The following is a 23,803-nucleotide window of genomic DNA, read 5'->3' on the forward strand; positions in this document are numbered from 1 at the left end:
GTTGCAGAGTAGTTTTTTGTTTTTTCTAGGAGGCTATGTCTCTAATTCACTTTAGAGACAATAAGAAATTGTTCTGGTAGGAATATCCTGTGACAGAAGATACTTTAGGTGGAAATATGTAGCCATATTCCCATCCATGAAAGGCAATTGTAGATCTTCCCTTATTTCCTTCATACATGATTGGTTTTAATTTTGGGGGGGCTTACAGAAGGTCTGGTTTTTTTTTTTTTTTTTTTTTTTTTTTTTAATAGTTATCACAAACCCCTCAGGGATTATTCACATTTAGATATTTTCAGTTATAAGCAGTGATGTCCTAAAGTGTTACAAGAGTAAAGCCTACCCCATGTTAGGCATATCTTTGATTATGTCCTTGTTCCTTATTTCACAATGTATTTGGTGTGTAGGGGAGGGGGGGAACTAAATGAGTTTTCATCTTTATAAATTGTTAAACATTTAGACAAATGTACATGTGCGTATGAATGTACAGAAATATTTTAACTCCTATTGACCATGGGTCTCACTTAAGTTTCCCAGTTCCTTTCAACCTCTTTCTAATAGATTTCCTCTTTTGTTACTTTTAGTAACCGTGTCCCTTGTTTCCTTTTATTCCTCCATCTGAACCTCCACTCTTTAAAAGTTGTACTGTTCCAGTAGTTATAATCCACTTGCCCTAGGAACAAGTTAGCACTGACTTTTGGGTGGAATAATTAGTTTCTGGAGGCTTGCCAGGACTCCTGAGCAACTAGGCTCTACAGTCGGGCTGTCCAATAACTTTTTTGCAATAATGGAAATGTTCTATGTGTAGTCCAGTAGGGTAGCCACTGGCCAAATGAGGCTACTGATTACTTGAGGTGTGCCTCGTATAACTGAACTTATGGTGCTATTTAAACAATTTTTTTTTTCTAACGTGAAAAGGATAAAACATACAAAACTCTTGACAATTATAAAGTGAACACCTATATGCCAACCTAGATTCTATACTTAACATCTTTTTTGCTGTAATAGCTCTTATAATAAATCTTGGTTTTTTACTTAACTGGTGTAATTGGTGTCAGTAAGCTACTTTTTTTTTTGTAGTGCTATTGAATTTTGATTAAATTTAGATAGCCACATGTGTCTAGTGGCTACCCTGTGGACGGTATAACTCCAGAGCATGGCTTGGTAACCTGTTTGCCATGGAGCACTAGATGGTCCGTTTCACTCCTCAAAATGCATGCCCATTGTCTTCAGGTTTGCCGTGGAAAGTCAAATGATTTCCACTTCATTACGCAAGTACACCATCATCTTCAGGTCTTTTGTAAGTGAAATATTTCTGTTCCAGTTATAGACCGTGATGATTGTGCAGTATGAAATCATACTATAATTTTCTTGCATTTAGATGTCAACCTCAAGAAGAAAGAGGAACAATCGCCTTTTGAACTTACTGCGGGCCCGCAGTTTTTGGTTGTTCCTCAAAATAACCTTCATTCTCTGGCTCCTGTTTTTTTTTTTTTTTTGAGACAGAGTCTCGCTCTATCGCCCAGGCTGAAGTGCAGTGGCCGGATCTCAGCTCACTGCAAGCTCCGCCTCCTGGGTTCACGCCATTCTCCTGCCTCAGCCTCCTGAGTAGCTGGGACTACAGGCGCCCGCCACCTCGCCCGGGCTAGTTTTTTGTAGTTTTTAGTAGAGACGGGGTTTCACCGTGTTAGCCAGGATGGTCTCGATCTCCTGACCTCGTGATCCGCCCGTCTGGGCCTCCCAAAGTGCTGGGATTACAGGCTTGAGCCACCGCGCCTGGCCTCTGGCTCCTGTTGAATAAGCTGATCCATTCAAAACTGAACAAGGTTGAGGAGAAATCGTGCTTATATTAAAAAATCTTTAAGTCTTTGTCCCCATTCTCTAACTTCCTTATATTTTGGTTATTTAGCTCTATCCCTACTATCTACTAGAATTTCTCATATTTAAACCAAGATGGGAGACTAGGTCATTAGGAAAATATTATCATCTACAATTTTCTTATACTTTGATCTGTCTTTTATTTGATCGTAAGCTGCTGATGGACAGTGATCATTATAAACTGAATTTTGTATAGTACTAGTTTTATATGAAACTAGATTTTTATTGCACTCAGGTTATGTTCCTTTGACCTCCTTCCTTAATAAAGAGACCACTTGAAATAATGCAAATACTGTTTCTGCACCTCATCCCACCTCTTCCCTATTCATGAGATGATGCAGAACCCTAGCACAGTCTTTTCCATATAGTAGGTGTTTTTTAAGTTGAATTGGTTGCTGTCTTGCTCTGTCTTTAGATTATTTGCCTTTAGATTATTTATATTGGGTATAGGTATTGGTATCAGGAATTGGTATTAGGCTGAGTCTATTTGTATGGATATTTTTAATGTAAACATAAATGTAACTGAGATGATTTATATATTCTATTGTTAGACTACTTTGTTTTGATTCGAAATGTGTGAACCTGTGAGCATGAACTGTGCTATAAGTTTAACCACTGACCCCTTTAATTAATAACTGGATTCCTAGCATGAATGGATAATGAAGTAGAATAGAAAATTTTAAAGATTTAATAAAGATAACAGAGATAAATGAAGGATTTCAGGGTGAGTTCAGAATCTGCCTTGGCTGACTTCCCTATGATGCACAGTAAAGTTGGATAACTACCACTCAAAATCTCTGGTATCTACATTGTCCTAATTTGAACTGTGTGATGTGGTGGAGAGAATACTGATTTAAGAAACAGAAGTCTTAATTACAGATCAGCTTAACCATTTTCCCTTAAATTGCCATTGAGAATCCTTTTTTTGCCCTTATGTCATCATGGTTAACTTAGTTCCTGAGGTGGCCCTCTTGTTTGGTTTCTCAGAAATAAGAGGAAGGATGGTTACTGTTTGATCGGTTACTAGAGGTCCAGTTGAGACAATGTATTTTAAACTTAGAGCATTTGAATATATTTTACTGTAAAGACAAGAAGGATAAAAAGGGTGATTAGGGAAACAGAAAATCTCAAGCTAGAGAATTTTTTTTTTTTTTTTTTTTTTTTTGAGACAGAGTCTCGCCCTGTCACCCAGGCTGGAGTGCAGTGGCGTGATCTCAGCTCACTGCAAGCTCTGCCTCTGGGGTTCATGCCATTCCCCTGCCTCAGCCTCCCAGGTAGCTGGGACTACAGGTGCCCGCCACCACGCTCGGCTAATTTTTTGTATTTTTTTTAGTAGAGACGGGGTTTCACCGTGTTAGCCAGGATGGTCTCGATCTCCTGACCTTGTGATCTGCCTGCTTTGGCCTTTTTTTATCTTTTTATTTACTATAAGAGCCAGTGTTATGCGGTGGAATAAAAGTTAGGCATTAGAACAAATAAAAAAAGGAGATGAGAACTTGTCTGGGTGAGGTTAGTCCTCCCAATGAAATGATTCAGATCATCTTCCCTGCATGCTAGGGTTTTTTTCCAGACATCCTTCATTTTAGTCTGGGGCAGGAAGAACAGGGTGCTGCTGTGAAATCATAAACCATTGAGGTTTGACAATGTGACCCGAAGGTTTGAAGGTATGACTAGAAGCTGTGTGCCAAGCTTCTAGCTAACAGTATGGTCAGAAAGGAGTGAGTAAAATGTGTGGTTTCCCAAATAAAAAAGGCTTTTGCAGGAAAGGAGCCAGAAAATAAGCAAAATAATACTTCATATATTCGTATTTGTGTGTTACGTGCATGTTTTGCACAAAAGTGAATTTGGAAGACAAAGTACCAGAACATTCAAAACTCTCATATTTCTCTTCTTTCTGTTTTATTAACTGGTTGTGATAAAGTTTAATACTTCCAACTTTGTGCCTCTTTAATCAAAAGGCCAAGTAGGGAGTTTCAATCCATTTGAAGTTACTGTTATCTTCTGGTGCTGATTGTGTTTTCCTTTAAAGGAGAAATTTGCCTTTTCCAGCAATTCAGAGCTTGGTAATGAAGAGAATACAGAAGGAGCAGCTAGAAAATTTGACTTTCCCGTCATCAGTTTCATTCTGCCTCTTTTCAAAACTATGAACACATCTAGATTTTATAGTCAATTCCTTTTAACTTGATCCACTTTGTTCATCAAGTGCACTTGTAGGCATCATACCTCTTACATGTGCTGCAGTTTCAATAATGAAAAAGACAGACTTACGGACTTTATATTATGTTAGAAAGACAGTATGTAAAAAGGATAAAAAAGGGTGCTCTGCACTTGTCTAGTCTCCATCCTGAGAACTATTCACCTTCTCTCTGGCTATATGGATGTAAACCAAAACAGAAAAATGCCTCTACATCACCAGTATCTTATCTGCATGGGGCAGTAAGATATGCAGCCACAGAATGGTTTCTCTAGGGCAATGGTGGCACTGGTACTCCAAGCCTCATGGCAGGATAGAGAACCTGGCTCAGTGTGATATGTCAGGATTTCTCAACTGCAGTCCTGGTGTTTCCCCTATTACAACCTTAGGGGAAGAAAAACAAGAAAACAGTTACTTATTTTGAAGTGTAAGAAATCCTGTCTGTAGTGCTAACATTTATTAGTCCTAGCCTATGAAGCGTGTGATACTTTTATTGAACCTATGAGAAAAGTGAGGCTTGAGGATTTGGTTGACTTATTCAAATTTTATAGATAAGAACGACTTGAATCTTGGACTTCAAGTAACAATTTTTAACATTTATGAGAGCCTACCATATATATGCCAGATTGTAGTTAGGCACTTTGAGATAGATCTTATCTCATTTAACCCTCACAGCAACCTTGGATGGCAAAAAAAATCACTATTTTACTATGGTGAATACAAGACTTAGAGAAATGAAGTAACTTCCCTGAAGTCACATATGGGAGCTAGGGGCTAGCATTTCAAGCCAGATTTTCCTGGTTACAGGATTCATACTTTGTGGCAAGACCTTGTTGGAAGCCTAGGTCCTTCTGAATTCATGGTCCATTGTGCTCTGTCTTCAGTCAGGCCTGATTTTAAACAGGAATGAAGAATTTAGCAATAACGTTTCCTTATGCAAGTCAATGAATTTCTTCACTTTAGTTTCCTCATTTGTGAAATGGGGACAATAATAAATAGTTGTAAATGTTGGGAGGCTTTAATATGGTTATATGCACAAGAGGTACTCCAATACATGACAGTATCTCTGTCACCTTTTCAACATCCGCTATTACTACACCTCAGCCCCTGCCCCATCACCCACTTCCTATCTTTTCTCACAAAACTTCCTTCCTTTATTTATTATTTTGGCATTGAGATAAAGGAATACGGACCATCTTTACTCTGATTTGGGATTGACAAAACCAATCCAGGATGGAGGGAAAGAAGAAAATGCCCAGCAGCAAGTATTCCTGAAGCTCCCAAACTCCACACATGAGATTTTGCTTTCATTATCGAGTAAAATTAGCCTCTGGGAGATGTTTCATCTGACGGCCTGCACATGATGATGTGGCCGACTTCAGGGACTACATGTCCCTGTATCAGCAATTTCCCCTGCTGCTCAGTGCCTCTCTATCCCACACTCCTTATTAACCACTATCACCTGATTTGAAGAACAATTTAAGTTGGTTTCCTAGAACTGTAATCAGAAGATTGAAAAAAACTGAAGCCAGTAAAAGTGAAAGTCAATGAGAGATCTCAGTACATTCTGGCAGGGTCCACCTCGTGGTAGAGTGATAAAAATGAATTTTTTAAAGTCTTCAATATAGGTGAAACTGTGAGGCCTTGCTGGGAGGTTTTAGGGACAGATTTATGAAGTGAGATTTCGTAGATTTCAAGTAGAGAAATAATTTGCCAGTATCTTTTTCTGAAAAAATCAAATGTGAACATTTTCACACACAACTGATGGAATATCAATGGGAACATCTTTTCTGGAGGGCATTTGGTCACGTATATTAGAGTTCTTTAAATACATATACCCTTTGACATATAATTTTATGCTTAAAAAGTTTCCCTAACAAAATATTAAAAAGTACAGACCAAATAGATTTTACAATAGCAAAAAATTGAAAACAATTTAAGTATCCAACAGTAGTGGATTGCCTAAATAAATGGTGGTTTATCCCTGTGAGTAATATTTTAAAAATAACATTTCAGATGAATTTCTTTAAAATAATGGAATACATATTATTTATTAGAAAATAATAAATCAAAAATACTGTGTAAGGAATGATACAAACCTTGACAGTAAACATAACATACAGAGAAAAAAACTGGAAGAATATATGCCACAATTTTATAGTGGAATTATGGATGTTTTAAAGTAATTTAAAAAAATACATTTACCTGAAATAAACATAGATAGAAAAAGGAACTTTAAAAAAAAATAGTAACATATAGGAGAACATTTCTAACAGAGAGACTATTATTTAAACTAAGAGCTAAATATTTTAATCATTACACTTCTTTTATATATGTCTACATTTTTATACGTAGACATTTTAGTCATCTCTTTTACCAGCAGTTTCTTTATGTTAGTTTTTTGTTAATGCTGTTAGTTTTATTTTCTCCAAAGATGTGTACAAAATTTTATCTTTTCAGTCCTCAAATATTGATTTTGAACATTATTTTGCAAAGAGTACTAAGTGGTTGTTAGTTGAGATAGAGAAGCTACAGCTCTTGACCATCTTTCCTTTCCCATCAGTATCAGCTTTCATCATACAATTTCCTCTTATCACTTTGGTCAAGAGGTGGGGCAGAAAATTTTGAGTTAGAGTAACATTCGAAGACAATTTATTTCTGGCTTTCATGTTATAACCCCTTAGGGATCCAGGACCGGAAAGGCCAACTTCTCCCTCATTTTGAAATCAGCTTTCTCCACCTGCACCACTGCATAGCACAGATACAGGTAATATCCGCTTTTATTTTCTCAGATCTTTCTACCAGATTATCCTTAGTGTTACTAATTCTAGAAATATGGCATTTAATTACAAATGACTTAGCATTATAACAGGAATGACAGGAAAGCATTCGCTACTGATTCTATTAGAGCTGCATTTCTCTGAAGGAAATTGTAGTTCAGTATTAACAAAAAGTTATTTTCTCTTTCTCAATATGCTATGACTTTTGCTTTGTGTTATCAAAATAAAGAATAGAGATTTGAGGGGTTAATTACTTTTTACTTAAGTCTAACGATTTATATATTTTATCCATCTTGAATGACTCTATGATAGAAAATACTTATTTTTCTTAGGAAATTAGGGAAAATGTGACTGGGTTAGAAAATTTTGTAAATTAAAAAATTTAGAAAAGAATATGGTTACATGTGCAATTTGTTTTTTCATATTTCTCGTTTCTTGGGTATCATCTTTTTATATTGACTAACATAAGAAGTAAATTTTAGATATTTGCTATTTAATTATTCTTTTCTATATTAACATTTATTAATAAATTGAATCTTTTATGGACATTAATGACTGCCTGTTGACAACTTTTATTTTCATATCGGCTTCTCTGGCAATATAATATACTGGAAGATTATTTCTAAAATTTTAATGTACATGGAATCATTTGAGATTAAAAATACATTTATCTGGGCTCCAACTGAAGTGATTTTTATTTAGTACATCTTGCAAAAGGCACTGAATCTGGAATGTTAACCAATTTGCAATATTAACCCTCAAATAATTCTTTTGTAGAGGGTATGTGTGATACATTTTGGGAAACACTCTGGTAGAGTCAAGTATAGTTGAAAAGAATGCAAGAACTTTGTTATATTTATATGTATGTTAGAATACATGTAAGTTTTTAAAAGCCAAGCTATTTTTATTTTTTCAGAATTTAGATTTTTTGTTGAACTGATAGTTTTAAAGTGTTTCAGTGATTTACGGTGGTATCAATTTTGCCTAACATTTGTATATGTATTTTGAATATTTTGAGCAAAATTGGCTGGATGAATAGAACAATAATCTATTGGTAGATTTTTTTTCTCATCATTTCTGTATTTTCTAATTATTATGACTGTGATCACTAGAAGTATAAATGACTTTAACAAAAATGTTGAAAGATTTTTTATTTCTTCTATAAATGAGGCTCACTCTACATGCTTTAGGCACTTAGTTAATAAACACACACCAACAGACACAGACAGACACACATACATCTCTTAGCATCAAATCCTGGTGTGTTCCTATTGGCTGACATTTTAATTTTTCTTTCAACAGAAGCCATCCTGTTGCAGGATTTGAATGCAAAACTTATCTTCTTACTCTAAAGATGAATGATCAGGGAGAGATTTATTCAACCCTGAGATTTTTGCAGTCTCCTTCAGAGTCACAGAATAGATTAAGGCCTGATGATACTCAAAGGCCTGGGAAAACTGATGACAAAGGTATGCATTTTAAGCATCTACATTCACCTGTTTCTTATGGATTGTCAAACTTGGGACATTTGAAAAAAGATTCCTATCTGTACTTCTGCTTCTTGCCTGGTAACAAGAAACTATAAGAGGGTAGAGTAGTAGAAGTATTTTTTTTGAAGTTGTGAGAATGGAGAAATGAGTGAATTCTTTTAAATTTGAGAAGCTAGTAGAATGTTTTTATTTAAATCTAGTCAAGAAGAATTTGTGAGGCCTTGATAATAAAGGACAGACTAGAGTCTGAAGAAAACCTTACGTTTTCTTAGAGACGTAAAAGTATAAGAGAGTGTGTAAGAAATGAAAAATCAATGTTAAAACAACATTTTTATGCAGATAGAAGATATTTTATGTGCCTTAAGTATTTACCAAATCTTAATGGCAATGATGCAGAAACAATGTTTGAATCAAAAGGGCATTCTAATTTTTCTATTGCTCTCTCTCTCCCTTCAAATATGATCATTGTTAAACTCTACAATGAGAATAACTTTTACTGCTTTAATATAATCAGAGATACAACTTTCAGACACTGAGGATCTCAAAAACGAAAGGCTATAGTGTTGTTTAGAGAAAAATAGAATTGATGAAAAAGAAAGAAAAGTTGATTTCTAGAAAGTCCCTCAAAGATGGAGCCATCCATATTTGCAGCTTCAGAATATCCACTATTTGACTACTAATTTCTTAGCATTATTGACTGTTTTTTCCTTTCTCTTCATGATTAGTTGTGATCACAGGAAGGAGCACACATGTTAGCTTAGATTTTACTACATGTTTTGTGTCTACTGCTATCGGTGCTTTTATGCGGGATGGACTTTTTAAATCCTATAGAACTATTCCTGTGTGTGGGATTTCTACAATGCATGCATGTAACTTCCAGATTACACATTTAAATATACTTATGTGATATATTTTTGTCAAAGTTTTAGAGAAGATTGTCTCTTTGTTTCAAATGGTTTCTCAGGTCAAGGTTAGTAGTGAGCCAAGCTCTTCCCCTGGTGATTATTTTCCTTTTTTTTTTGTATTTAAAGAGTTTTCAGTGCCCTGGCGTCTCATTGCAGTGACTCTTGGGATCCTCTGTTTATTTCTTCTGATGATAGTCACAGTGTTGGTGACAAAGAGTGAGTAGCAAAATACAGCTTTCTTGTCTGAGTAGCAGCAGTAACCCCTGATTGTGTACATAGTAACCATGCTCCATCCGTTGTTCCCCATCTGTAATCAGAGAGTGTCCCAGGTGGCTTTGGCCTTTGTTGGTGATTTTTTTCTGGGCATATCACAGTGTCATTTTTAATGTACTTAACCTTGACCCCGAATCTGTGATGAGCTGTCTCACTGTGTATAATACATGGTAATATTCCTTCTCATAGAGGATTTAGTAATACATGTATTCTGCCATTTGGGTTTGATTATTGTGAATCTGAGATAAACATTCTTTGAGGGACAACTGTTCAAAAGAAATTATGGCTTTCTCTTGACATTTCTCAAAGTATGTAATGACGAAATGGTTTAGTAAAACAATCTACACATGCTGTTATATAATATTAAATTTAAGCTTTATCTTTCGTTTGAATTCCTTCATATCTTTAGAGAAAAATCACTGATATTTTATATTCAGATAAAATTACATATCTGGATCTTACTCTTTTTTCTGCTGCGGATATTCTATCTGCTCCAATAATAATTGTGCTATCCCTTCATGTTTCTTAGTTCAGATTTTCATATGCAGAAGATATGTGGTTAAATGTTGGCAAATTGACTTTTACTTTAGTGTTTATTTATAAATGATGTGTTATTAAAAATGAACTAAACTGACAAATAAGGTGTCACCTTCATAATTTTATTCAGATATTTTATTTTATTTATCCTACACTTAAGTTGCTAATGGTGAGAAATTTATGTTTCCCTTTTTATGGTCAGTTTGTTGAGGTGTTACTTTCTAAATGTCAAATGACTAATTAAAGTGATGACTAATTAAAGTAATGATTAATGGTTGTCAGAGTGAAATTTTTTCCTTTGTCTTAAATTTCAATATTTAACTATTATGAGTACTTATTTGTATTATATCTATGCTATTAATTGTAGTCTTTCAGTGTGTTCAAGAAAAACATGAACAGCAGGAAATTCTAAGAAACTGTAGTGAAAAGTACATCATGCAAAATGATAACTACTTAGAAGAGCAGCTTTTGACAAATAAGACTTTAAAATACGACATTCTCAAAAAAGACAGCTTTCTGCAGAAAAAGGAACTGTATTCACTCCTCATGCTAAAGAACAGATGTCGTAGAGAAAATGAGATCGTTTTAAAATTTTTGCAAAATACAGGTATGAAGGAAATCTTGAAAGAAAGATTGCATGATTTTACATTATTTCTTCCCCTCCATAATCCTTGAAGCCTAACAAACAGGCTTATGATATGTATTAGTGATCTCTGAGGTCTACTGGGCAATTTTAATCTGTGCCTTATAGATGTAGTGTGGATATCTTGGAGGTTTGCTTGTTTCAAATACGGGATTGGGACTCCAGGATCCATGTTTGGATTAGTAAAAGCCTATAGTTCCCAAAACTCATTGGCATGTCTTACATTATTACTGCTCCCAAAAGGTGAACTAGTATGTAAACTCCCCTGAAAATTCTGATCATTTCGGTCCTGTGAGCAAATTAAAGACTTCCACTTTTTGCTGACATAGAATATGAAGGTTTTCAGTTAAAATATATTTGCACTAAAATGGGCACAAGGACTTTTATTTGGATGCTGTTATAAAGATGATTGTGTGTGTCATGCACGTATGTGTGTTTCCATTCTGCCTTGATTTCACATATTTGGTCTATTTGTGATCAATATGTACTCCCTCCTGCACATCTGCAAGATTTGCCGTAGTGTTAATGTTTGTGCGACTCTGTGTGATGATACCATTAAAAGCACTTAAGGTATAAAAATATTAAATCTCATACAGTAAACTCTATTATCTTGCATAATGATGGAATTAATTGACCTGGTTAATCAACAATTACTAAATATTTGTTTAGGATTTAGAGTTTACAAAGAACTTTTGTATATTTAATCTCATTTAGGCATGGTAATTAGTAGAAATTTACCATCTCTATTTTTAAAGGTTGAGTAATATTTTTAAAATTTAGTATGGTATAAAATATATGAGGAAAAGAAAAGGTTTAACAAATTTTTTCTTTTATTTAGAAAACATTCTAAAATCTTTTTTAAAAACTTAATTCAGTTTTATTATTTTTAGACAATTTTATTATTATCGAATTACAAAAATGCATATTTTTAATGTTTTCAATTTGATGAATTTGGACAGAAATGAAACCATCACCACAATCAGAGTAATAGATATATCCATCATCTCCAAAAGTTTCTTCATGTCCTTTTATTTATTTATGTGTTTGCGGTCACACCATGAGATCTACCCTCTTAATAAGTTTTTAAGTGTACGATATAGTATCATTAACTATTGGCACTATGCTGCACAGCAGATCTCTAGAACCTAGGCATCTTGTATGACTGAAACTGTATACCATTGAACAACTCTTCGTTTCCACTTCCCTCCAACCCTGGCAACCACCATTATATGCTTCTGTGAGTTTAACTATTTTAGATCCCTCATATAATTGGAATAATAAAGTATTAGTTCTTCTGTGACTGGCTTATTTCACTTAGCATTATGTCCTCAAGGTTCATCCATGTTGTCATATACAGAAGGATTTACTTCTTTTAGAAGCTGACTAATATTCTATTTTTTGTATATAACACATTTTCCTTAGCCATTCGTCCATCAGTGGACATTTAGGTTGCTTCCATAGCTTGGCTATTGTGAATAATGCTGCATTGGACATGGGAGTGAAGGTATCTCTTGTATTCCAGAGTCTTGATGAACCTTGTATTATCATTATTGATTGCTATTGGGATTTTATTTAGTTATGGAGGGCTGAGAAACAGATTGCTGTGGTTAGCAGAATACCAATTGACAAGAAGTTTGATGATTCACCTAATATATTGTAGGCAAATTCTCTGAAGACCACTGGTCCTGTTGTGGAGTAAACTGTTATTATTTTACCATGCAGAAGAAAGACTGGAAGGGATGTAAACAAACTTGTCAACATTGTAGATCATCTCTTTTGAAGATAGATGACAAAGATGAACTGGTATTTTACATTCACTTTTATTCTCTTGGACTCTGTCTCTCAATGTTGGACCTAAGATATTGAAGACTGACTGGAGTCCAGAGTGAGAGACTTTAGCTAGTCTGTGTGTGTCTGTTGTGTGAGCAAAATGGTTTAGTTAAGAGGCTCCCAGGAAACACTGCCTGCTAGTGGTCATATAATTCTGCTACTTACTAAATATTCAATACATGTTATCAATCATGATGACCATTATTATTAAGGATGCTGTTTGCGTTTTGCAAATCATCTCCCTGTGAGTGGTTATACTGCAGACTCCTTAGAAGGGGAGATGGATGACCTCTAGTATTTATTTAACCTCTCTGAGCCTGTCTTCAAAATGGAAATAATAATGAGGAACATAAAAGTGATAACAGCTTTACAAATTTGCCTCAATAGTGATTTTCATTGCATTCGTAGGTAACACTCACTTATCATTGTTATATATTATCTCAAGATGTGTATCTTTAAAACAGAATTGTAAAAAGAGAAAATATAGTGACATAGTGTAACAATACTGAATGATAGTAATAACAATATTGAATATAACAATATTGAATTTTTTAAAAATTGTGTTTAAAATTTTTAAAAAGTGTTACTAATAAAAGTTATCCAGATACTCAAAATATGTTTTTATAGAGGTATGTTTGCAAAGATTAGCCTGAAACCTTTATTTATTGTTTAGGAAAACAACAGAAAATGTATATGCAAATCTAATGAATGTTTAAAATCATAGCATAAAAGAATTCATGATATCAAGTTATGAAATAATTTCATATAATAATTTCATATCAAATGTAAAACAGTTACATTTAAACCTATATTTTAAAATATATTTAGTCATTTAGTCAGACATTATGTAATATGTCACTTGGATATATTACATTTTAGACATAGTAAATACTTTCAAATACTTCACCCATTCCAGCTGTGGAACTATAGCAAGGCTTCCTCTTCTGGGGCTTAAGATTTTACTGCACCCCTATCATACACACACCTTTTTATTTTAATAGATTTGTTCTGAGGACTCCTTTTTTCACTTAAGATTAAGTGATGTTCAATTTTCTACATCCTAAGTATTCTCCTGGAGTGTGATTTTGGATAGTTTCGTAAAGCATTATAAAAATATTTAACAACTTTCCTATTGGTAGATATTTGGATTTTAAACTTTCCATGTTTTAAATAATCTGTGATACTGACAGCCATTTTTTTTTAACATAAATGAATAATATATTAATACGAGGGGGAAATGACTTTGGGAAATGGAAAGGCAGGGATCTAGGGAAGAGGTTTTTCTAGTGAGAACGGATGAAGGATGATGTGGAGAGTAGCAGAGTACTGACCACAGAAACAGCTGGCCCCTTGACCTGTCCTTGTTCTCACTCATCACACAGATGGGAATTTAGTCACTTAATATGTTTTGTTTCTATTATAGGCCTTCGTTCAATCTCAGATTTATGAAAATAATTACTGGATTGGATTATCATATGATGAAAGGGAAAGTAAGTGGAAATGGATTGATAATGGCACATCTCCTGGAATGTAAGTGTCTGGAATGCATTCAAACTGTAACATTGGTGTGGGGGGGTGAAAGGATTGTGTCTAAAGAGAATCTTTTCTCATTTCACACAGTTTAACTCATTTTTAAGCAGGAGTCTTTAGTAACAATTAGAACAATGAGTAAGAATGTTTTAGGAAGTATAGGTAGAAAAGGAAGAGAAGGGACATAAAGAGTTATTAATAATAATTTTAAAAGTATTATGTTAAACACATGCTCAGAAATATGTATTATGAGGTACATAAAATGAAACAAAATCATAAAGGAAGGTGGGTGGTATGAACTGATTGGACCATCCTATAAGTCAGCCATAATGATCCCTCCCACAACCACAAATGAGTACCCTGAGTATCCAAAAAATTTATTTTGAGTTACTTTATATAATTAGTTTATACATACATAACATATATACACCTTCACTATAGACCTTCTATTTTGAAGTACATTATTAGTAAACTCTTGGGTTTAGATTTAGTTCTAATCTGGTTAAACTATTCACTGACTTTAAAAAAATCTTAATTATAATTTTAAGGGTGGGTTCTGCAAGTATTGTAATTCTGGACTGCAAACCTGCAAAAGATGTCATGCAGAGGGAATTACCTTGATGTAATCATATTCTTCCAGCACACTCCCAGGCAAACTATTCCAGAGGTCACAGAACAGAAAGGCTTACAGGCCAAATTAAGATCATCAAATCACAGTTGGTTAAACCAATGTAAAGGGAAAGAGAGGATAAGTTGTTGCGCTTGGGATAAGGTGCTGGGTGAAAGGATCACCCGAATCTTGGGTTATGCAGTCTTCATATGACCTGACTCTCTCTGCTGCATAATCCTCCCCTGATGATGATATAGGGCCATCTTGTGGTGTGAGTAAGGGGACCCAACAGACAAAGTTTTTGTGGCCAGCACACACATTTTTCTACAGGGAACATTCTGTCTTACAGGAACGTGTAAGCCTGGCCACAGTTGTACGTTTCCAGTTAACCTGATGAGCAGCTGTGGATTTAATTTGTGTTTCTTGGGCAGAGGCCAGAATGGGAATCACCAATGGGTGGTGAATTTAAGACCTCTTGAATGTTGAGTGTGTATGAGCCTCATGTGTATTTTGTGTATGTTTAGTGTCTATTTGGTCCCTTCTTTTTTGTCTATGTTTAATGCACACATACTTTATTTACTGTATCTATATCTAACACCTCATATGTTACTAATATTACCTGTTCACACCTAACACATCTTGTGAGTTCTACCTATGCCTTACAAGCTACTTGGTTTCATTTATCTTCCTTACCTGTTTCTTTATTTTCCTGTAGCAGATTTGAACTTTCTTAAGTAATACAGCAAATGCAAACATACGAGGGATGCTTTTTGATTTTGAATTCTTAAGTTGGATTATCAGTTTTCTTTTCTGCTTAGATCCAAGGTTCAAGACAATTCTGGGTGGTTTATACTGAACGTATATCCTTTTGAGTTCTCAGTCCTATGTAGCTTATCTTCTACTTAGAATCTCCATCTTGAGTGGAATTCATTTCAGCCTACTACATCCATTAAGGGAAAAACTATCTTCAGTGCTTTACTTGCCCTCTGCAGTGGGTTTACTTTACTTCATATTCAGCCTGAGTATGAATCTGCTTCTTATCAGTTTATGAAGTTATTCAAGAAGGCTTAACGTTTTTTATTCAGTATTTTAAATTGTTTTTAAAGAACTCACTTAATCAACCATTTTGCTAAAATAGAAGTCATGCTTTAGATATTTTTCAAAGGATTGTCATTAGCTAATAACTCCTAGCTATAGGGTGGGGGAGGAAAGGAGACAAAACACAATCAATCTCATCTCTGACTATATTCTAATTCTTCCCTTTTCTTCTTACAATATATATACATAAGCCCTGGTTATCTGTGTTACAGATATTCAATTTCTCTCTCTCTCTCTCTTTTATTGTTTTAGAGGCAGGATTTCACTTTGTCACCAGGCTGGAGTGCAGTGGCATGATCTCAGCTCACTGTAGCCCCGACCTCCCGAGCTCAAGTGATCCTCCTGCCTCAGTCTCCTGAGTAGCTAGGACTGCAGGCATGTGCCACCACACCCTGATAGTCTGGTAATTTCTGTATTTTTTGTAGAGATGGGATCTCACTATGTTGCCCAGGCTGGTCTTGAACTCCTGGGCTCCAGTGATGAACCCATGTCGGCCTTCCAAAGTGCTGGGGCTACAGGTGTGAACCGCTGTACCTGGCGACCTTCTTTTTAATCTCTCACTTTTATTGGAAAAAAATTAGCACAGGAAAGCAATATATCATAATTTCATTGCAATACTGCAAGGTACTTTTGCCTTCTGACCAAAAATTGTCAGTGTGGAATAAAATGGGAGATTGTGGGTGTGATTAAGAGGTCATGATTCTATTTAATGGACTAAGAACAAAAGAAAATATTTTAGTGATGAAGTTATGATAAACATTTCCATATTCTAGACATTTAGGCAACAGAATTTTTTAAAAATCATGATTTACGTAATTGTAAGCTTTGGAATTAAACAGCCGGCTACATATGTTTTCTGTTCTACAGTAATTCTACAATAATGCGTTCTTCTTCTGGGAGAGGAGAATGTGCATTTTTGACCTCAACAAGAATGGCAACTATTGATTGCATTCAAAAGTACAATTGCATCTGTGAGAAGAGAACTGACTCTATTTTCTCTGATTCAGTGTGCGCTAAGAAGAAAAGGTGAAAATGGAATGTTTTCTTTTTTTGTTTCCTATAATAATTTGTGATTATAAATCATTGCTTTTAACTGCAGGACTTAGTTAATTCTTGAAAAAATAAAGATGAACAGGAAGAAAAAGAAAATTCTTTTGGACTGTGACTTTAAAGATCAGATGCCATCTTTCTTCCTGGAAAAGAGGAGATTTTCTCTTTTGAGAGTGGTTATTCCTTCCTTTAATGTCCCTAAGGAATTATTCATTCTTTCTAAATTCTTGGAACTACCTACAGAACCAGTTAGAGAACTCTGATATTATATCCTGCATCTTTTTCTTATCAATAGGATAAATTATTTCAGCATCTTCTGGTTTTGATAAGCAGTTGTGAACTAGAATATAGTTGTTTTTTTCTTCCCATCTAGAAGTTACCTCATCTTTTAAAACATTTGTTTTGCTATAAAATATAACTTGAAACTTACTGAAAGTTGCAAGAATAGTACAAGGAACTTCTATATAATCTTTACTCTTACTTACTGGCTGTTTATATTTTGCTCTGCTTTATATTTCTCTCTCTTTCTATCCTCCACTTAATAATAAGTTGAGGCCTTCATACCCCTTTGTCTAAATATTTTCCAAGATCAAGGACTTTGTTTATATAATCACAGTGCAATTATCAAACTCAGAAAATTTAGCATTGTTACAGTACGATGATTTAATCTGTAATCCATGTTCAAATTTTGTCAATTGTCCCAATAATGTCATTTATGTGTGTTTTTAAAAACTCCATGTTCAGAATAATGCAGTACATTTGATTGTAATGTCTCTTTAGTCTCCTTTAATCTGAAACAGTTCTTTAGGCTTTCTTTTTCTTGACTTTGACATTTTAAAAATTAACTTTATTGAGTTTTACTTTTCATGCAATAAAATGCACTCACTTAAGTCATGAAGAATATGAGTTTTAACATATATATATGTATATATCTTACACAGTATGAAATCAAGATATAGAATATTTTCATCATCTCTAAAAGCTCCTTTCTGTACTTCCCTACCCACTTTGCCCCAGGCAACTAGTGATATGCTTTCTATCACTATAAATTAGTTTACCTTTAGTCTAGAATTTAATGCATCATGTACTCTTCTGTATCTGGCTTATTTTTACTCAGCATGTTTTTGAGTTTTATCTATGCTTTTGTGTATTTCGTTCTTTTTCTTACTAGGTAGTATTCTATTGTACAGATATACCACAATTTGTTTCTTCATCCACCTGTGGACATGTGATGTGTTTCCATTTATTGGCTATTGTGCATAGAGGTGCCATGAACATTTGTGTGCAAGTATCTGTGTGGACATATTTTAATTTCTTTTTAGTAAATACCTGGGAGTCCGATTGCTGGGCCATCTGGTAAGTGTATGTTTACTTTTATTTATCTGTTTTTTAATAAATGGGGTCTCTGTATGTTGCCCAGGCTGGTCTCAAACTCCTGGCCTCAAGCAATACTCTAGCCTTGGACTCCCAAAGTGTTGTCATTACAGGCATGAGACACCGTACCTAGCCTACTTTTATAAAAAACTTCTAAACTATTTTCCAATGTGGTTGCATAATTTTACTTTCCCAGTTGCAACATATGACAATTACATTTGTTCCTCATCATTTTCAACACTTGATATTGTGTCTTCTTAATTGTAGCCATTATAGGAGCTGTATAGTGGTATCTCATTGTCATTTTTAATTTGCATTTCCTTGAAGACTAATGATACTGAACATCTTTTGATGGGTTTATTGGCCATATGTATATTTGTAAAACATTCATATGCCCACTTAAAAAATTGAGTTCATCTGTCTTCTGATAATGGAGTTGTAAGAGTTCGTTATATAATTTGGATACAAATCCTTTGTTAGATATAGTTAATATGAATATTTTCTCCCAGGCTATGTCTTGCCTTTTCATTTTCTTAATGGTGTCTTTCAAGAAGCAGAAGTGTTAAAATTTTAGCTCAGGAGATGGGTGCACCAAAACCTCACAAATCATCACTAAAGAACTCATTCATATAACCAAACACCACCTGTTCACCAATAACCTATGGAAAAATAAATAAATAAATAAATAAATAAATAAATAAATAAATAAAAATTTACTGAAGCCTAACATCATTTTTTCCTTATTCATACTTTTTGATGTTCTAGCTAAGAAATCTTTGCCTATGTTAAGAGCACAGAGATTTTCTCATATAATTGCTTCTAGAAGCTTGATAGTTTTATGTTTAGCTTATATCCATTTCAAGTTAATTTTCCTATATAAGTGAGAAAAAAGTTGAGGTTCACTATTATTCCATATGGATATCCAGGTGTTTTTGCACTAGCTGTTAAAAAGACTTTCCTTTTCTTCATTGAGCTACTTTGGTGCCTTTGTACAAAATTAATTGACCTACCTGTGTCGGTCAATTTCTGTATTCTCTATTCTGTCTCAGCATTTTATATGCCTATTCTTGTAATAGTACCATAATGTCTCAATTACTGTAGCTTTATAGTAGCCCTTGAAATCAAATGTGCCAATTCTCCAAATCCATTCTCTTTCAAAAGTATACTGGCTATTCCAGGTTCTTGCATTTTCTCAAAATTTCTTCAGAAATGCCTAATGGGATTTTGGCCAGGATTGCCTTGACTCCTTAGATTAATCTGAGAGAACTGATGTCTTAATAATATTGTTAGAATTAATGAACATGATTTATCTCTCATTTAGTTAGGTCTTTTAAATTTCTCTGAGCAATGTGATACCTTTTGGAATATATTACACATTTTTTTTTTCTTTTTGGAATGGAGTCTCACTCTGTCACCCAGGCTGGAGTAGAGTGGCACTATCTTGTCTCACTGCAGCCTCCACCTCTCAGGTTCAAGCGATTCTCCTGCCTCAGCCTCCCGAGTGGTTGGGATTACAGGCATGCACCACCATGCCCAGCTAATTGTGTGTGTGTGTGTGTGTGTGTGTGTGTGTGTGTGTGCGTGTGTGTATTTTCAGTAGAGACGGGGTTTCACCATGTTGGCCAGGCTGGTCTCGAACTCCTGACCTCCTGTGATCCACCTGCCTTGGCCTCTCAAAGTGCTGGGATTACAGGCGTTAGCTACCACACCTGGCTAGAGAATACATTACACATGTTTTGTGAAATTTATTTTTTGATCATGTTTTAAATGGAATTTAAAATAGTTTTCAAAGTATTTGTTGTTAGTTTATAGAAATAAAACTGAGTTTGTAAATTAACCTCATATCCTATCACTTTGCTAAGTGTACTTCTTATTTCTAGCAATTGTTTTTGTAGATTCCTTAAGAGTTTTCTGTGTTCACAATCATGTCCTATAAGAATATGGAAAGTTTTACTTTTCCTTTCCTTTTCTTTTTCTTGTCTTATTGTACTGGCTAGGACCTCCAGGACCATGTTAAAGAGAAGTGATTCTAATAGGCATTTGTTCCTTGTTCCCAATCTTACAGAGAAAAGTATTTAGTTTCTCACTATGATATATGAAGTCAGCTGTTGGTTTCTCATAGATTCTCTAGATCATTTTGAGGCAGTTTTCTTCTATTCTTAGTGTGTTAAGAGTTTTATCATGAATGGGAGTTGATTTTTTATACATTTTTCTGTGTGTATTGAGATAATTACATAGCCTTTCTCATTTTGTCACTTAATATGGTGAATTGCATTGATTGATTTCTGCATGTTAAACAAAACTTACACTTCTTGGATAAATCTCATGTGGTTGCAATATATTATATTCCTTATATGTTGCTGGACTTAACTGGGTAATTTTTAAAGGATTTTTGTGTTTATATTCATAAGAGATATTGATCTATTTAAAAAATTGTTAACGTTTACAGTATATTACATTATTGTAATTTATACAATACACTGGTATTATATACTCATCTGGGATATTTTTGAATATGCTTCTATTTTTGAAAGTTTTTTTTTTCAGAATTTGTATTTTTCTTTCATATTTGGTCTAATTTACCAGTGAAATAATCTAGGCCTGAGGTTTTCTCTGGGAGAATGTATTTAATTAGGAATACCATTTCTTTAACAGACAGGGCCATTTAGACATTCTGTCTCTTCTGTCAATTTTGTTAATCTTTGTCTTTTAAGAAAATTGTTTCATTTGTCTAAATTGTCAAATTTATTGGCATATTGCTTTTCATAGTCCTGTTAGTTTCCTAGGGCTACTGTAACAAAGTACCAGAAATTTGGTGGCTTGAAACAACAAAGATTTATTCTCTCACTGTTCTGGAGGCCAGGAGTCCAAAATTAAAGTGTTAACGGGACCACACTCTCTCTGAGACTCTGGATGGAATTTTCCTTGCCTCTTCCTAGCATCCAGTGGTGGCTGTCAGTACCTGGTGTTACTGCACTTTCAGCTTATTCCTCAATTTCCGACTCTGTCATCACATGAATTTCTCTGTGGGTATCTCTGCCTTCACATGTGGTTTTCTCTTTTTATAAGGACACTAGCCATACTGTATTAGGGCCCACCCTAATGATCTCATGTTAACGTGATTACATCTGCGAAACAACTCTGTTACCAAATAAGGTCATGTTCACAAGTATGGGGGTTATGATTTAAACATATACTTTTGGAGGACATAGTTCAACCCATAACAATAATACTCCTTTATAATCTATGTATTTACCGTCTGTAAGACCTGTAGTTATATTCTTTCTTTTCTGATATTGTATTTATTTGTCTTCCTTGATCAGTCTAGAGATTTATATCCACTTTATTAATCTTTTCAATGGACATTCTTTTTATTTCTTGTTTTTGGTTCAGTTTCTTATATGTCTTTTATTATTTCCTTTCTTCTACTTACTTTGAGTTTAACTGCTTTTATAATCTTGACTTCATAAGTGAAAGTCTCTTTTCACATGTAACTACTCGAAGCTATAAATTTCCCTTTAAGTGCTATTTTCCTGCATACCACAAATTTTGTTAGGTCATTGTTTTTGGCTCATGTCTTAAAAGTATGTTGTTTAGGTGGGGTGCAGTGGCTTACACCTGTAATCCCAGCACTTTGGGAGGCTGAGGTGGGTGGATCACTTGAGGCCAGGAGTAGGAGACCAGCCTGACCAACATGGTGAAACCCCGTCACTACTAAAATACAAAAACATAGCTGGACAACAGAGTGAGACTCTGTCTCAAAAAAAAAAAGAAAAAAAGTTGTTTAATTTCCAAATATTTCAGGATTTTCCAGGTACAATTTTGTTATCGATTTCTAATTTAATTTCTGTGTGTCCAGAAAGTATACTATATGATTTTAATACTTTAAAATATGTCAGTACTTGTTATATGTCCTAGTATATGGTCCATCATGATAAATGTTCCATGTATACTTGAAAACAATGTGCATTTTGCTCTATTGGAATGGAGTGTTCTATAAATATCAATTGGGTGAAGGTGATTGGTAGCTTTGTTCAGACCTTCTATTGTCCTAATGATTTTTTGGTCTAATTATAAATTATTGAAAGAATGGTTTTCTATGTTTAAATATGATTTTTATTTGTCTACTTATGTTATGTTTTGCTTCACATATTTTAAAGTTTTGTTCTGTCTCATCCACTAGTCTATATGTTCTACGATACCTTAAAATTAATCTTTGTTTTTTATAGTTGTATCCACAGGGCATTAAAGGGTCTTTTCCTCAGTAGTTACTAAATAAATATTTGATGCACTAATGAATTATACCCATGGCATGGTCCTGGGAACTAAAATATCAATTTCTTGGTACCTAGTTGTTTTAGTCTGTTTGGGATGCTATAACAAAATACCATAAACTGGATAGCTTATGAACAACAGAAATTTATTTCTTACAGTTCTGGAGGCTGGGAAGTCCAAGATCAAAGTGCTAACAAATTCAGTACTTGGTGAGGGACTGCTTCATGCTTCACATATGGCCATCTTTGCTGTGTTCTCTAGTGGAGGAAGAGGCAAGGAAGCTCTCTAGGATATCTTTTACAAGGGCATTAATCCCATTCATGAGGGCACGACCCCCATGACCTAATCACCTCCCAAAGTCTCTATCTCCAAATAGCATCACACTGGGGATAAGGTTTCAACAAATGAATTTTGGGGGACATAAATATTCGGTATATAGTAGTAGAGAAGAGTTTTTCCATGTCCATAGAAATGAAATTCTATCATTAAAGAATTTTAATAAATTTGTAACTCAAGATTAGATTTTCTTATTTGAATAGAGTGAGTAGGATGTGGTGATGATCTCATCTCAGCATGAAACAGGAAAGGTTCAAGCATCAAAAATGATTAAAAAATACACAGTGGTAACGTTTCATTTTCATCTTTGATTTTATTCATTTCAATCTTCTCTTTTTTCTTAGTCTAGCAAAAGGTTTGTTCATTTTATCTTTTCAGAAAACTAACACTTTGTTTTGTTGATCTTTTATATTGTTTTAGTGTCTATTTTTTCATTTCTGCTTTAATGTTTACATTTCTTTTTTAAAAAAATTATTAAGTTCTGGGATACATGTGCAGAATGTGCAGGTTTGTTACGTAGGTATACACGTGCCATGGTAGTTTGCTGCGCCCATCAACCCATCATCTAGGTTTTAAGCCCTGTGTGCATTAGGTATTTGTCCTAATGCTCTCCCTCCCCTTACCCTCCACTCCCTGACAGGCCCCGGTGTGTGATGTTCCCCTCCCTGTGTCCACGTATTCTCATTGTTCAACTCCCACTTATAAGTGAGAACATGGAATGTTTGGTTTTCTGTTTCTATGTTAGTTTGCTGAGAATGATGGTTTCCAGCTTTATCGTGCCCCCACAAAGGACATGAACTCATTCTTTTTTACGACTGTATAGTATTCCATGGTGTGTATGTGCCACTTTTTTTTTTAAATCTTTATATGTCTTCCCTTTTAATTTCAGATTTAGTTCTTGTTTTTTCTGATTCCTTGAGGTACAATGTTTGGTTGTTTATTTGAGATCTAATTTTTTTATGTAGGCTATAAATTTTCTTTCTTTTTTTTTTTTTTTTTTTTT

At 34.4% G+C, this 23,803-nt stretch overlaps 1 protein-coding gene across 3 annotated transcripts in view; it reads left to right on the forward strand.

The window, feature by feature from the left end:
• The first annotated feature begins 6,662 nt into the window (after nt 1–6,662).
• The window catches only part of LOC111528469 (killer cell lectin-like receptor 2), a 32,311-nt gene continuing 15,170 nt past the window's right edge, over nt 6,663–23,803 (forward strand). Inside the window, exons 1-8 of one of the 3 annotated variants that reach the window (XR_002727003.2) lie at nt 6,663–6,836; nt 8,152–8,318; nt 9,371–9,460; nt 10,422–10,661; nt 12,358–12,500; nt 13,951–14,057; nt 16,633–16,791; nt 17,987–18,171. Coding sequence is in view for 2 of the 3 variants with exons in the window: in XM_023195205.2 (XP_023050973.2) it covers nt 8,204–8,318; nt 9,371–9,460; nt 10,422–10,661; nt 12,358–12,500; nt 13,951–14,057; nt 16,633–16,791; nt 17,987–17,990 (858 nt within the window). In the remaining variant the exon portion in view is untranslated. Of the gene's footprint in view, nt 6,837–8,151; nt 8,319–9,370; nt 9,461–10,421; nt 10,662–12,357; nt 12,501–13,950; nt 14,058–16,632; nt 16,792–17,986; nt 18,841–23,803 lie in introns of those variants that run through there. The other 2 variants (XM_023195205.2, XM_023195204.2) reach the window with 2 other exon arrangements.

This window comes from Piliocolobus tephrosceles, chromosome 10 (genome assembly GCF_002776525.5).
Source record: "Piliocolobus tephrosceles isolate RC106 chromosome 10, ASM277652v3, whole genome shotgun sequence".
NCBI classification, from domain to species: domain Eukaryota; kingdom Metazoa; phylum Chordata; class Mammalia; order Primates; family Cercopithecidae; genus Piliocolobus; species Piliocolobus tephrosceles.